At 41.6% G+C, this 16,262-nt stretch overlaps 1 protein-coding gene across 4 annotated transcripts in view; it reads left to right on the top strand.

Annotated features, from left to right (window-relative positions):
* Nucleotides 1-16,262, top strand: part of Drosha (drosha ribonuclease III) — a 119,315-nt gene that overhangs the window by 43,405 nt on the left and 59,648 nt on the right. For all 4 annotated transcript variants that reach the window (XM_028884400.2, XM_028884398.2, XM_028884399.2 and 1 more), the window contains 4 exons: nucleotides 734-805; nucleotides 2,349-2,430; nucleotides 3,362-3,436; nucleotides 14,810-14,979. In XM_028884400.2, the coding sequence (XP_028740233.1) occupies nucleotides 734-805; nucleotides 2,349-2,430; nucleotides 3,362-3,436; nucleotides 14,810-14,979 (399 nt within the window). The remainder of the gene's footprint in view (nucleotides 1-733; nucleotides 806-2,348; nucleotides 2,431-3,361; nucleotides 3,437-14,809; nucleotides 14,980-16,262) is intronic.

The raw sequence follows: 16,262 nt of genomic DNA, 5'->3' as shown, positions 1-16,262 counted from the left end.
TAATGGTCAAACTTACGTTTTAGGGTACCTGTGATAGTTGCATGAGTAAATATGGTGAAACGTTAGATCGGTGCCTGGCCCGGCAAATGCCGGCTACTACTTTTTTTTTTTTACTTACTACCACAGCTGCTCTTGCCCCAGAACCAGACAGGCAGCATGCATTGTGCCCTGATCAATGAACTAAGTGTATGTAACCGATACATTATTGTGCTGCCATTCTTGACCCGTGTGAAGATTAAAGGTCGAATTAGTACGTGATTGGTTTTATTATTTCTTTGTAGAGGTGACATATTTGAGTTTAGTGTGTTCTTGTTGTGTTTGTGGTGCTTTGTGAATCACATTAGTGAAGTGTCAGTATTATTGCCGTCTCTCATAGAAGCTCGGTCAGAGAGGTTCGAATTCTTGCCATTAGAGTGCAGTATTTTGGGGCTAGGTGTGGTGACACATTGCCTTTAATACCAGTGCTGAGGAGGTAGAGGCTTGCAAATTTCTCTGAGTTTGAGGCCAGCCTCGTCTACTCTACACAAGAGTTCCAGACCAGCCAGGGCTACAGAATGAGACCCTATCTCAAAAAGCAAACAAAGAAAGCAGTTGAAAGTCCTGCCCAAGGTCGTCACCGGGTTGGGGGAAGGTAAACTTCATTTGGTCCGTGGTCCTCTGAGTCAGAGCAAACTCTGCATTACGAGCCTGCCGAGAAATGCTGGGGACTCAACAGCTCCTCTTCTTCTTGCAGATCCCACTGTGTAAAGTGATTAGATTCAACATAGACTACACAATTCATTTTATTGAAGAGATGATGCCTGAGGTAAGAGGAAGGATTGCTTAGCAGCTTAATGTATTTTATTCTGCTCTTATATTCTTTTTTCCCTTAAAAACAAAAAAACCCAACAACACAATTGAAGTTGGTCAGCTCCAGCTTTTTGCTGCTTCAGACCCCTGAAATACCATGTTCTCTGTTGAAAGGGTTGCTGTAATGTCACTCTGAGACCACGGTTCAAAAATGTAAACTGTTGACCTATTTCTGAACTCATATCTGTTTGTCTGCATCTGCTGATAGTCACTGTACATCTGTTCTCAGCTTTGCTTAAGGGGCAGAGTTTGGGCCCTGGCCATTCTCACAGAGAGGACTGGAACAGTGAAACCGAATGCAAGAGCTGTTGGAATAATCTTGCTCATTATCTCCAGTGACAAGATCAGTGCCGGCTTCATTTTTCTTCCCATATATTTACATTTTTTTCCTAATTGTTTTTCATTGCAGATGCTAAACAGCAGATTTATCTAAATATATGCAAGAGATTTAAAATTCCAAAGTAAGATTAATGTGAATCTCAGAATGATTCATTGCCTGATCTGGAATTTAGTGTTGTCAACAAATCACACTGAGAAACTAACGGCTAGATGGCAGACAAGCTTGTGTGCTTGATGTGTCGGAGTTGGGGTCGATTTCTGGAGCCCGTAGCTCTTGGGATTTGTTTAACTGGCAAGCGCTGTCTTGGATGGCAGGGAGCAATGGGGAGGGATTGATGGGCCTGATGTGCATTCTAAATTCCCGCCTCTTTCACTCTGGGCCCGTTGGGATCGTTCTACCTGCCTTCAAATGGCTTAAAGAGCAAGGGCTGCCCCCTCCGTCGGTGTGGGGAGGGTTCAGCTTCTCTTTTGCTTCTGTTTGGTTCTAAGGTCATAAGCCTTCACTTATCGTTGTAAAACTTTATGATTCCTGACGTGATCTCATGCAGGCTGATTTATGAACCCTGAGCTAAACAAGTAGATGAGATACTAAGAGACAAAACTGACTTGAAGATATGTCTTCTGTGTAGCTTGTCTGCAGGAGGAAGTTTGGTAGACTCCTGCAATTTTCCTCAGCCCTTTTATTTGCCTCTATTAACACTTCAAAATTTTTGGTATAAAAATTGGTAAAATTTGGTAACTTGGCAACAGTGATGATCCTGGGTTGTGGGGTAGGGTGGGATGGAAATGGAGGACAAGCTAGTTAGCTTGCAGGTGTGTGTGTAGCCTGAGTTCACATAAAGCTCCCAGGAGATTCTTATACATTTTACAGTTAGATCAGAAGACCATGATAGAAGTAAGACTTTAAGTTTCAGATATTTTATTTGTACACGAAAAAGCGCTGAGTTGACATTTTTGTAGCAGTCTTAATGGCATTACTGTCTACTTCATTGCTCTTTGAAATCGGCAAGCCGGTTTAGGACAGTGGCCAAGCTGTGTAGGGAATGCTTTTAGTGTACATTTTCAACAAACCCTTCGAGATACTTGGCTAGGACAAGTTAAAACTTCAGTTAATATGTATTTGCAGATCTATAGTAATTTGATTTTGACTTATTTTTCAGAATTTTTGTGTAAAAGGACTTGAGCTGTTTTCACTGTTCCTATTCAGAGATATTTTGGAATTATATGATTGGAATCTTAAAGGTAAATATACGGCTTAAGAAAAAGCAGTTCTAAGATGTATGTCACAGTGTGTATAAAAGCTTACATGAAATGGTGGAGGTATAGTTGAGGGTTTTTTTTTGCTTCGTAAATACCTAAGTAAAAGCATGACATCTATAGGAATACTTGCAGTCCTCTGACAGGAATAAATGGTTATGGATTTTACTTCATGTAGTTTATCAGTGCCTGTTAGCCAAGAAAACAGTACGTTATCACTAATACAACTACCTTATTTATGTGTATTAGAGGAAAAAAATCTCAGTGGTTAATATTTTAAATATAATGGCTATTACTGTAATAAACTTGTAAGATAGCAGTTTTTGAAATTAGAGAACCGATTGCTCACTAAAACATACATGCGTGTGCAGATTAAAGACTTGTGGGTGTCTGTGTTCCAGAAAATGTTTAAATTTGCTTATTTTTAAAGTTGTGTATGGAAGGAAGCCTTTTTGAAGCTAGTTTTTAAATGAAATGAATGAGTAGCTTTTAAAACCAAGTGCATGGATAAATGGTGTCCTAAACCAATGGCACCGTTGATTTCTTCTAGTGTATTGATTAAACACTGAAGGAATTAGCATATACGCACATGTGATATAGTGCTGGGGTTCAGTTATAGCAAAGGCGTTGGTATGTTTTGATTTAAGAAGTGCTTTGCTCTGTGCACTGGCTCCTTGGCTTGCTCTCTCCCCGTGAGCTACTCTAGACCCCTCATTGCGGTCCTCATAGACGCTGTGGCAGCTGCTGCTGATGGATTGAGCTGTGGAGGCAGGGTGGGGGGAGTGGCACTTTTTATGTCCCTGCTTCGGGGGGTGGTTTTTTGTGGTCCCCATAAATCTTGGGAATTAAGTTGCGGCGTTGGCTCTCTAAGGCTGTTTGATTTCTTTCTTCTTTTCTTTTCCCTTGTTTGCTTTAGGTCCTTTGTTTGAAGACAGTCCTCCCTGCTGCCCAAGATTTCATTTCATGCCACGTTTTGTACGATTTCTTCCAGGTAAATCTTTCGGCTTGTCAGTGACCTGGTGTGACTGTGTGTCTGAAAATAAGCCTGCCATTCTCCTTCCAGTCTTTAGGGACAACTTTTCCATGTTGGATGCTGTTAATTATCTACTTCTCAGGTTGAACTAGGAAATGTAAAACTTTACATGCTGATTGATACCTTTCATAATTTATCATACTCCTCGGTTTGGTGAACAATAGGTGAATTGATTTATACACTTTGAAAATGTACTTAGTAAAATGTCATGAAAGTTAAAATAATAGAAAAATACATATTGCTTAATTCTGTATATGGTCAATTGGAAAACTATTAGTGAAAATTTTAATTTGTAATATATTTATAGCTATGCTAAAATGACTGCAATCGTAGTTATATTAAGTTGGTAGGATTTAGGAGATTATTTTCTATTTTGATAGATAAGTTTAAATTATTTTGCAATGAAAATAAATATATAATTGTTCTCCTTTTAAATTAAAATATATAAGTAAATGAGTAATTTAGTTTGTAAAGTGATGTTTGTTTTTTGATTTTTTTTTTTTCCCCAAGAACATACTTGTAAGATATGGCAGTATTTAGTATCGTTAATGATTGGGTCTTCAATGAAATCTTTTGGAAGCCTTATTTGCCATCTTTTTCTTGGAGTCTTCTGCCGTCCATCCCGTTCTCCGATCTTATCTTTACCTGCTCTGTTCCGTGCTGAGCAGTCTTGCAGAGCTTTGCTACCGGCTGAGTGACTGTCTCCTGCCAGTCTTCCCTGGGCTGTGTAGTGTTTTCCTTTTCCTACTCCAGTGGCTGCTGCAGCGCAGTCACTGAGTCCTTGAGTAAAACCTTGAACCGTGCCAACACGAAATGGACTTGTTCCTGGACCCGAGCTCCAGTATTTCCCCTCGGGCGCCATCTTTTGTATTCCAGTACGTCTTGTTTTCGCTGACTCCACCCCTTCTCGCTTGCACAGCCACATTTCTTTCCCTTCTTTACTAAGTTCTCTCACTTGGCTCTTCCTGTCCCTCTGGTCCCTGTGCTATCACCTCTGGCCACGTCATCATTCCAGCCCACCCGCCTTTGCTAATACATGCACCACCCAGGAATCGGAGGGAGGAAATACAGCTGCTGCCTTCCGCGTGTCTGCAGCCGAGCTAGAGAGCTGGTCTCAGTGAAGCTTTTCTGCGTGGTTCTCCGCGTCACCTGGGGGAAATCCAGCCCCGCTCTCGTGCTTTGTGCCTGCCTCTCATTCGAAGGTGGCTTGGCTGGCCTTTCCCATGCGTTGGTCTTAGTCTGTTTCACCCCAATTTCTGCTGGAGTGTCAGGCCCCCCCCAGCCCGCTGTGACGTCAAGCCAACCCCCTGCAGAGCAGGGCAGAGGACACGTTGCAGTTCTGCCCTCCTCCAGAGGTGGGGCCTGGGCTCCTGGTGCCATCCTTCTTTTTGGCTTCTTTGGTTCCTCCTTAGTTGCTTTTATTTGTCTGCTGGTTTTCTGGAGAATTTGAGGAAAGAAGACTCTTTTTCAAGGCCATCACACTGGCTTATTTTTATGTTAGGAGAGCATCACTTGTATTTTTACTATTATTGTTATTGTTGATTTCGTTTAGGAAATGCATTCAGAAGCTGCTTTTCCTTGTGGTTTCATTTCAAGTGAATGGATCTTTGATTTCATAATGGAGCTTCGGCAACAAGCGTCTTAGAAAATAGTGTTAGTGAGACATTGTGGAAAAGCTGTCCTCTCTGTACCTCTCTGCCTCTCAGCATTTCATCACCAAGCAAGTCTATAAGAAAGTAGGCAGTTTTAAAGCTGTCATATAGAAAAATCGTACTTTATGGGATTTCAAGTGTACAAAATGCTTCTCATAACTATAGGATAACATTTACGCTGTCATAAATGAAAAGGTCTATTGCTTTATTTTAAAACAGGATTTGCTTTCGTATTAGACTTGCCCCTGAAAATATACAGATTTTAAAAACCTTGAAGGCTACAGAACAATACCCACTATATAAAATTCTTCTTGGACTGGGCGGCACATGGTTGATTTGTTTTTCACAATATGGCTTCATTAAAGATCATTTTAAGGAGGGAATGAAAGCCACATTTGATATATATTTCCATATGTTTCTATGCATGAGTTTTTTTCTTATAGAGTTACATTAGTCTTACATCCTATTTTTAAATAATTCATTGAGCAGATGGGTATTTTTTAAGGATTCTGTTCTTTAGTGCCAGATTGCTTATCAAAGGAAGCCCAGCAGTTCTGTTGCTGTGAAAACGACGATGTTACTCTTTAACATCGGGCCCAGGCAGGCTCTTCTCTCCTCTTTCCTTCCCACATCATTTCCTTCCTTTGTAAAAAACATTCAACCAGTTGCTCCTTTGAGGCCAAGAATAAACGCTCTCCCCCTCCTCTCCCATCTCCTCCATTGACAGAGTCTTAGATACCTTGATGCCTGTCTGTCCTGGTGCTGACGGTGCAGGTGTGTGCCGCCGCCATGTCTGTCCAGGTGCTGATGGTGCAGGTGTGTGCCGCCGCCATGTCTGTCCTGGTGCTGACGGTGCGGGTGTGTGCCACCATGTCCAATTCATCTGCTTTTTGCATTGTCAGTGATAATGCGATTCTCAGCGCCTATCAGGGACTCCCTAAATACATGCTTGCTGATCTTAGTGCGTCACAGTAGCACACTATTTATTTTTATTTCATATGTATGTGTGAGTGTCTGCATGTATGTATGTGCACCATGTGTGTACATGGTGCCCACGGAAGACACGAGAGGACATTAAATCTTGGAAATGGAGTTACAGACAGTTGTGAGCCATCATGTGGGTGCTGGGAAGTGAACCCAGACCCTCTGCAAAAGCAGCAAGTGCTCTTAAATCCTCAGCCATCTTTCTGACACGACGGTACTTATTAAATGTTGATGTTTTAGTTATTCATGAAGGTGCTTTTCAAACATTTGTTATTGCCTCTACCATGCTTTCATGTTTTTTTTCTTTTTAAAATTTTTTTAAAAGACACTCTTACTATGTGGCCCAGGTTTTCTCACTACATAGCCCAGGCTAGCCTCAAACTCATTTTTTCCTTATGCTGTAAAGCCTCTTAAGTGCTAGAATCATGAGAGTGTATCACAGGGCCTGGTTTTTGCCTTTCCTGTTTCTCCACCCATGTTCGGACTGCCCAACCCCGCTTAGCTTCCAAGCCACATCAGCTTGGGTATGTTCAGGGTGATATGGCTTTACACTGTATCTCATTTTTCTAAAGTAAAGCTTTAATCAAACTGTGGCAAAATATTGACAAGTGCATACATCCTAAGCATAGATCTCAGTGAACATTTATGAAGTAAATGTGAGTGTTTTCAGTACCCAGATCAAGACTACCAGTGTCTGAGAATCCACTCTGGACTGACCTGCTCATTGTCCAGAACCTCGATAGAGACCCCTGTTCTGGCCTGCAACACTGCACTAGGCTTACCTGCTTTCGAACTATATAAACTGGAATTTTATATTTTTTTTTTGTTAAGTCTACTGTTGCTGTAACTGGCTCATTTGCCTAACTGTGCCATTTTATATGATATGATTAAAATAAACTTACCTGATTAATGAACATTTGAATATTGTCAGATTTCATAGCTGTGTGAAGCATACGTATAGTGAAGTAGCATATATATGTTCATTAAAGACCCATGCCTTCTGCATATATGTCTTCTGAGCTATGCATAGGAATGGAAGTTATCGGTGTTTTATATTAAGTTTTATAGTTCTTTCAATTTTCAGAAGCGGACCATGCCATCAGTAGTGTGTGTTAAAGTTCACATTCTTCACAGGGTTGGACGCCTCCCTCCCTCCCCGCTCTCCATTCCTCCCCAGACCTCTTTGTTCTTGGGTGTTTCTGGGCCAGGCCCCAGCTGCTTCAGCGTCGTCTTCTTCAGTTGAGCTCTGCTGATAGTGTCCAGAAGGACCCCAAATTCTTGTTTGTTGGTTTAGTTTGGTTTTTGCTTTAGTGCAGTGACTAATGAAATGTAGATCACTTTATCCTCTTACCATTTCTTACTATTTTTTGAAGTAGTAGTTCAGATCTTGCCCATTGTTTAATTGAGTAATGTCTAAATGTCTACCTTTCCTCATATTTATTTGTAGAATTTGTAAATCGACTATATATGGCATTTTCTTTTCATTTTAAAATTTCATTTTTTTAAGGTGTGTGTGTGTGTGCACGTGAGTGCGTGTGTGCATGGCATGGCACACACGTGGAGTCAAAGGGAAGGTCTCAGGAGTTGGCTCTCCCCTGCACCTTGAGGAATCTGGGAGCAAACAGGTCTTCACGCTGCTGTGCAAGTGCCTGCGGCTGCCGATCTCCTCCCAGGCCCCTTTTGTCCCCTTTGAAACAGTCTCCTCTCACTGTAGCACAGGCTGGCCCGGACCTCACTGTGCAGGACAGGCTGGTCTTGAACTTCCGTTAGTTCTGCATTAGTTTCCTGAGTGCTGGGGTTACAGGCCACCTTGCCTGTCCATGTGAGCTGCTCTTTGCCAGCACATTCTCCATAGATTGCTGTTTTATAATCTGCATGGTGCTTCGTGATGAGCAGAAACTCCTAACCCTAGTGCTATGCTCTGGCTTACATTTGTGGTTTTCTCATTGCTACAGCTTTTTGTATCGTGTTCAAACTTGCCTATTCTAATGTCATCATGACTTTCTTCCATGTCTTCTTTATACTCTGTCTTGATTTTTGTCTACATTGATAAAATGTAGGCCCAATCTCTTCATCTTCAAAATGGACATCAACTACTGCATATCATTTATTAAAGACATTTCTTGACAAATTGGACTGTTTTTGTCATCCGCCCTTAATCAGGATGCCTTGGTTAGTGTTCACAAACAACACAAGAGAAAAAAAAAATGAGAGCTGAGCACACATTTCTGCTTATGTTTTAATCTGCATGAGGCATGTTATGCTCTGCTCTTCAAATGAGATTGTGTTGAGCATGCTACATAACTTGCCCTTTTCACTCCAAAACACCTCAGCCATTTTTCTGTGTAAATGTTTTGTGTCATTTTTAATAGTGATAAAGACGAGAATTCTGTATTACTGATGGCTGTGACTTTTCGGACAATTGTTGAGGTGATGAATAGTTTGAGGGTTCCCTGTTTTACCCATTCCACAGAGTACTTCAGCAGAAGTCCTGTGCATTTGTCCATTTGCATTCTGTGTTTCTAAAGATAGAATTCTAGAAATAAGATTGCTTTGTTAATAGAGCACACACACTTTAAAGAAGAAAAAGTGGCCAGATTACTTCTGGCTAAGAATTTTGGTGAAGTATTAAGTATTCTTCTGAAAAAGTTATTTGCTGACTGAATATTACTATCTATTCTCTACAATTTTGTCCAAGATGCAAAACATAATGTCATTGTTAGTGTGTACATGTTTCTTAAATTTCTGAGGACTAGATAGTTTTTCTGTATTTCTTTTTCTTTTTTTTTTTTTTTTTTGGTATTTCAAGACAGGGTTTCTCCATGTAGTTTTGGTACCTGTCCTGGATCTTGCTCTATAGAGCAGGCTGGCCTTGAACTCACACAGAGATCTGCCTGGCTCTGCCTCCCCCAAGTACTGGAATTAAAGATGTATGCCACCACCGCCTGGCTCAGTTTTTCTATATTTCAAGTCCTTTTATTCTTTTATTTATATTTTTGTAAAACATGTTTTCATTTACAACTTAAAAAAAAATGGAGACATGGTCATTGTTGCTCCTGTTGCTCTGGCTGGCTTGGAACTCATGTAGACCAGGCTGGCCTTGAACTCACAACACCTCCACCTGCTTCCCTAGTGTTGGGATTAAAGGATTAACAGGATTAATGGTGCTTGACTTGCAGTCTATTGATAACAATGTATTATAATACTGAATTGAATGCTAAAGTGTTATCATTTTTCTGATTTGAAGACATCTATCTCTCTTGCCTCATGCGTATGTACAAACCCCTGCTTGATAGTGTAAACTAGGCATTGTGCAGCACGTGCAAGTTTGCCAGAAACCAAGCGGAGAGCAGCTGCTGTATTCAGACTCTCTCGGGATCTTCTTCCACTGGTCCGTCCTGTATCCTGCTCTTCCCTCTGGTGGTAAAGTGACTGGGAGGAACTAGACGCAGGTGAAAGTTTTGTTCTGACCATAGCTGAGGGGAACAGGAAGTGACTGCAGAGGAGAGTCTGTGCATTACTTGTGTCTTCATGGGAGTGAGAGGGAAATCCTGAGTCTGTTTTCCAGATCGACTGTCTAGCAAATTGATTTTTGGAAACTGCCCCGTCTGGAGCGGTAGTTGTCAGGTATGGCTGTCTGGAGGCCAGGAGGATGAGAGGTGGTCTTTCAACATTTCTAGGAATTAAGTGTATTCGGGGGAACTTCAATTGATACAGCATCTTTAAATTTTTTATTGCTATTTTATTTTAAAAATTTAGTGTGTATGAGTGTTTTCCCTGCATGTATGTGCACCAGCATACATTCCTGATGGCCTTCTTCTTGATTTGGAGTTCTGTGCATATGGGTGCTGGGATCTCAACTCAGGTCCTCTGTAATAGCAGCAAGTGCTCTTAACTTCTAAGCCGTCTCTAGCTCCTAATATAACTTTACACTTTGAATTTAAAAATACTTGTTATGAATACCAACTTTAGAAAATAAAATCATTCCAGATCATCTTGGTAGGAATATGTAGAAGACGTAGTAATATGATTAATCTTAGTGTAAGGAAAGGGGCAAGTATTTTTATATTTCTTTGAATTGAGTGTTTGTTATATCATTGATAAATACGTGGTCAAGCAGCCATATATTTACACAGATTCCCTAACAAACTGTCCCCTCTTCTAAATAAACAAGCAATATAAACGGAGAGAGTTGGGTCTCTGAGAAACAGTTTATAAAGTCTGTCAGTTCATTAATGACTGTCCAGATTCATTCCCTGAAACACAAACTCCAGTTCTTCCCGAATAATGAGCCGTTGTCACGGTTCCAGCCCCAGAGCTGGCAGAATTCCTGCTAACCTTAGCTTACCCGCTCTAATTTCTCATTTGTATCATGTCCTATTTATCCTAGCCAACGAGATAAAAATTACTTTGTTGCCTTCAGTGACATAATTCCATAAATCCCCAACATAAACATGTAGCAAAACAGACAAACCCAAAGAGCCAATTCATTAGCATGGGTAAATTCATGGCAGCGTGAGAGCAAGTGGCCATATGATTAATCTGCTTCAGAAAGTATTCCACAAGTATTTATTATGGTTTCTGTCTGCTAGGCGGGGTGTGAGAGGTACAGCTTGTACTCTGTGGGCTGGTACAGGGCTCTTAGGCCTTGTCTACCTCTTTGATATTTCCATGCAGATTGCATCCAGAGTCTCAGGCCCCTTCCTGGATAAACCTTTCACCTCATCCTGTCTGTCCTGAATTTCTGTGTTTTTCCACAGTTGTAAATGACTATCCTTTTGCAGCTGCCATGTGAATTATTCAGTAGATTTTTAGCATGGATTTATTATTTTCTCTTCCAGCAGCAGCAACAGCTTTGCACCTGAGAAGTATTTGCGTGTTTAATTATGTCCAGTGTCCGTGCTGCTGGAAAAGCAGGCTTGCTCCCAACCCAAACCTGTAGACCAGGCTGGCCTTGAACTCACAGAGAGCCGCCTGTCTCTGCCTCTCGAATGCTGGGATTATAGGCATGTGCCACCACCGCCTGGCAGACCCGTCTCTTAATACCTTCTTCCTGTTGGGGATGAAGATTTTGTTTACATTGTTAACTTGGAAGTCGCCTGGGAAGAAGTCTTAATGAGGAATTGTCTAGATTAGGTTGCCTATGGACATGTCTGGTGGATTATCTTGATCAAGGTAGTTGATGTGGTAAGTCCCAGCCTAAAAATAGGCTCTGCCAGTTGGTAGGTTTGGGTCCTGGACTGTATAAAAGAGAAAGTGAGGTAAGCACATACACACAGGCATGCTTGCATTCATTCACTTCTGCCTACACTTTGTTTTTAATTGCATAGATTTATTTATTGGGAGGAAACTTATTTTTTTAATATTTTTTTAGATTTATTTATTTTATGTATATAAGTACTATATTTGTATGTATACCTGCCAGAAGAAGGCATCAGATCTCATTACAGATGGTTGTGAGCCACCATGTGGTTGCTGGGAATTGAACTCAGGACCTCTGGAAGAGCTGCCAGTGCTGTTAGCCCCTGAGTTCTCTCTCCAGTCCCCATTTCTGCCTACTCTTAACTGTTGATGTGATGTGACTAGCTGTTTCAGCTTCCTACAGCTTTGACTTAACCCCAAATAAAGTGCCGTATCCCAGAACTGTAAGCTAAAATAAACCCTTACTCCCTTTTAAAAAAAAGTTACCTTTTTTTTTCTTTTAAATATTATTTACTTATTGTGTGTGTTTTATGTCCAGGCACACATGAGGACACAGACACATACACAGGTGTGTCGTGGCATGCATGTAGAGGTCAGAGGACACCTTATGGGATCTGCTCCTCTCCTACCCCCAAATGGGTCTCAGGAGTCAAACTCTGGTCGTCAGGCTTAGTGGCAGGTACCTTTACCCACCGAGCCATGTTGTTGGTCCCCCTGGTTTTTTTTTTTTTTTATCAGTGTATTTTATCACAATAGACATGAAACCAGGACAGATGTCAACATACTAATTTTGAGGGACACCAGGGAAGTTTGCTAGTCAAAAGTGAATATTGGCTTTAAGGTAGATGTCTTCTAATAAGGTGTAAAAATACCACTGCTGTGAACAGTAATCTTGGGTCATATAGAATACACCTTTGGGTAGTTTCTTTGTATTTAGATATGTTTTTAAGAGGCTCATGATCTTTGATGAAGATAATTTGTTTTCAGAATGCTATTTCTTTTAGGACTTTTGTGACTAGTCATTATTAACTTAGGTACTTCTTGAGAGCCTAAGGCTTATGGATTTTGTTTGGAGTGGGCATAATTGCAACATGGGACCACTCACAGAGTCTGGCACCTAATACTAGAAGACATCCTCCAGCTGTAAAATAAAACACCAAACTCATAGTGAGTGCTGTAACGCTCTTCAATCATTGCCGTCCTGCTGCCCCTCTGCCCCTCTCCTCCACGCCGGTCTTGCAGTCCCTGGAGCATACCCATCTCACTCTATCTTTGGACATTCGCTGATTCTTCTACTGAGATACTCTGCCCCTTGTGATGGTCAGTTTTAACTGTCTACTTTACACAGTCTAGAATTACCTGGGCAAAATGACTCCATGAAGAATTGCGTACATTAGGTTGGCCTGTGGGCACGTCTGTGCATGATTGTCTTGTTTATGCTAATTCGTGTGGAAAAACCTGACCTAAGAGTTGGCGGCGCCATTGCTGAGTGCTGGACTGTGTAGAAAGGAGGAAGCCGAGCATAAGCATGCGTGCTGTTGGTTCTCCGCGGCTCTGGACTGTGGCTCTGGGGTGACTAGCTGTTCTGAGTTCCTGCAGCTGTGACTTGCCCAGAATGAACTGTAACCTGCGGAGCTGTGAGCTAAAGGCGACCCCTTCTCCCCTAAGTTGCTCTTGTCAGGGTATTTATTTTACCGCAGCAACAGGAAAGGACATTAGGATGCTGCGTAGCCACGTGGTGGGCGGTAGCTGCGTGGTGGGTGGGCTCTTCTTTAGTTTTGTTTTTGGATTTGTTTCAGTGCTGAGGGTAAACCTAGAGCCTTACCCATGCCCGGGAAGACCTCTGCCACTGAGCGTATCTTCAGTCTGTTTATTTTGTATATCTCTTCAAGGATGCCTTCTCTGACTAGACTATCCGAGAGAGACAGAGAGAGAGAGACAGAGAGAGAGAGAGACAGAGAGAGAGAGAGAGAGAGAGAGAGAGAGAGAGAGAGAGAGAGAGAGAGAAAGAGAGAGAGAGAGAGAGAGCGCGACCATGTGTGTAGCACAGGCTGGCCTTAAATTCACAATCTTCTTGCTTTAGCCTCCTGTGTGCTGAGATTACAGACATGTGCTATCGTGCCTGTCTCCTTGATGATCCTCTCTTCCCTATCGCAGGCAGATTCTACTTCAGTAGCTCATCTTGTCCTGACCTATTATATAGCTGCTTTTAAATGTCTGTTCCTTTCCACTGGGCTGTAAGCTTTAGGGGGAGGTACAGGACTTAGCTGTTTGGATCACTGATGATGTTCCCAGGATCTCTAGAACGGTGCCTGCCAGCGACAGGTGTTCAGTAAATGCCAACTGTGTGAATATTTATGAGGAGGAATGGATGTCGACTTATGTCAGTGGTGGTCGTGTTCAGTTCAGAGCAATACCTGAGGTAGAGATTTGATCTTACTTCTTTCAAGTGTCTTGGCCCATCAAGGGTCTTGGCCAACCCCAACTGTGCAGTCTTTATCCCCTTGGGTTTTCTACTCACCAGATTCCTAGGTGCCAGGAATTCCTCTGACCCAAGCAGGGTCTTCTTTCCTTTTGGCCACTCGGTGTTTGGCTTGATCCTCGCTTATAACGTAGCTCATGTTTGAGGGGAGGGTACTAATTGTCGTCTCAGGAACAATCTTCAAAGTTCCCTAGAAGGCTTTTGTCCTTTTGGGTGGGGGTAGGCAAAGAAAAGTAGTACAAGATGTGCTACCCATGTGGTTATGAAGCTAAGTCCAAAGAGGAGGCAGAGACCTGCAGCCCCCGTCTTGGGGCCCACACGAGCCGCGTGTCTTTCATTTATAAAGTGCAGATTGCCCTTTCCCGAGCTACTTCAATGACGTCTTTTGTTGCCTTCCCCCCTCTGTACTTGTAAACCTCCGACAGTTGGTATTTTATCCTTGCACTAACTCCATAATGGTCTTCTATAATATTAGTACAGGCTCCTCAGCTCCATTCATCATGGCAGGTGCAGAACATTAGCACCCTCAAATTAGATCATAATGCAACAATATCTTATTGAAAACATCTATAAATATCTCATAAAGCTTAGAATTTCCTAAGACAGTCACATCGCTTCGGAAAAGCTTTCATCTGTTACCCTACAAAGAATGATAAAATATTTAGACATAACATGATTCTGTTTATTACAAACTGTGGTTTCTTATGCTAGGTTACTTTAAATTTATTTAGGCAAACACCTTTTTTGGTATTCACACCTCACAAATAAAGCCTTTATCATTTATAATGTTGTTGTTCCCAGTTTAGTAAATGAGATGGTGTATGAGCACTGTTCATCAGTGAGACAAATGGTGTTCGTGTGATTTGGCACCTGGCTGAACAATGTAAATTTTCAAGTACTGTTTTATATGTGCTCTTCTGCAGCGTTGTCTTGGTTTACCTTGGTGAGTTGATGATTTGCTGTTAATTGAGCAGCTTTATCCCCCTCCCGCCCCCTGTGTTCTCACCCAAGACGGAGGCAAAGAAGTGCTGTCCATGCACCAGATCCTTCTGTACCTGCTGCGGTGTAGCAAAGCTCTGGTACCCGAGGAGGAGATTGCTAATATGCTCCAGTGGGAGGAGCTTGAGTGGCAGAAGTACGCCGAAGAGTGCAAAGGCATGATCGTCACCAACCCTGGCACGGTGAGTTCTGGTGCCAATGCAGCATCCTTGTCTGGATGCTCCACACAGACAGTGAGAGCATGGAACTGTTCTGAGTACCGTGGTTTCCTGTCCTCTGGGTAATTTTTCCCTAAGTGTTTAGGAAATAAGAAAAATACTAGAATTTGGGCGTATTTAGTGAGTCCATCTGACTAGTATGTTTGTTCTGCCTGAAGATGTGTACTTTCAAGGCATTCGGTGTACATTTCAAATTCCCCCCCAGGAGAATTATATGAGAATACTCATTCCTTCGTTTTGCTCATACTGGCTTCAAAACAAAAACCCTTGCCAGTTTGATAGTGGAGGATATTTAGGGTTTTTTTTTTGCCTAGTTTTATATTTATTTTAGTTCCTAGTGAAAATTCATATTTTAAATGCTTTTTGTCAATTCATGTTTTTTAAAAATAAATTCCCTGTTAATACCCATTATTTGATTTTTATTTTCTGGTACTTACCCTTTCGTTATTGATCATTTGTGGGAAAGATAGTACTTTTTCAGTCAGTGCCTCACTGCGGCTTAGACTGCCCTGGAGCAATGCACTACATAGCTCCTGAAGCCTGTATCCTGATGTTACAGCCTCCTGAGTGCTGAGCTCAGTCCTGCTTCAGCCTCCTGAGTGCTAGACAAAGGTTTGAACTACCACACCAGGCTTCCAATATTAATTTATAAATAAAAATTAGAAAATAAATAGCTCTTATTATAAAACATGGCATTGTTTTGTATTACATCAAATGATTTTTCCTTTGTTTCCTAAAACAATTATATGTTGGCATTTTATCAGGATCAATTTTGGCAGAAATGGAGAATTAAAATATGTCCATATAGGAGCTGAGGAGATGGCTCACCCAGTAAAGTGTGTGTGTGTGTGTGTGTGTGTGTGTGTGTGTGAGAGAGAGAGAGAGAGAGAGAGAGAGAGAGTGTGCGTGAGAGAGAGTGTGTGAATGTGTATGTATGTGTGTATATGAGTGTGTGCGCACGTGCACATGCATCCATTTTACCAGGTATGATGATGTATGTAGTCTCAACTGGGAGATTGCGGGAGGTGGATTGTAAGTTTCAGACTAGCCTGGGCTACATAGTAAGTTTATGGCCACCTAAGGCTGCATCGTGAGACCTTTTCTCAGTAAACAAAATACAAAAACTCAGATAAAGAGACAGTGAATTGTTTAGACAAAGCTTTTTTGTTGTTTTTGCTTAATTGTCTTAGTTGATAAATTATAAACTCTGCTGTACTTTTTATAGCATGGTAGTAGTACCTGAACAA

The sequence above is a fragment of the Peromyscus leucopus genome, chromosome 11 (genome assembly GCF_004664715.2).
Source record: "Peromyscus leucopus breed LL Stock chromosome 11, UCI_PerLeu_2.1, whole genome shotgun sequence".
NCBI classification, from domain to species: Eukaryota; Metazoa; Chordata; class Mammalia; order Rodentia; family Cricetidae; genus Peromyscus; species Peromyscus leucopus.
The sequence above is the reverse complement of the archived record's forward strand: the minus strand, read 5'-3'. Positions and strand labels throughout refer to the sequence as shown.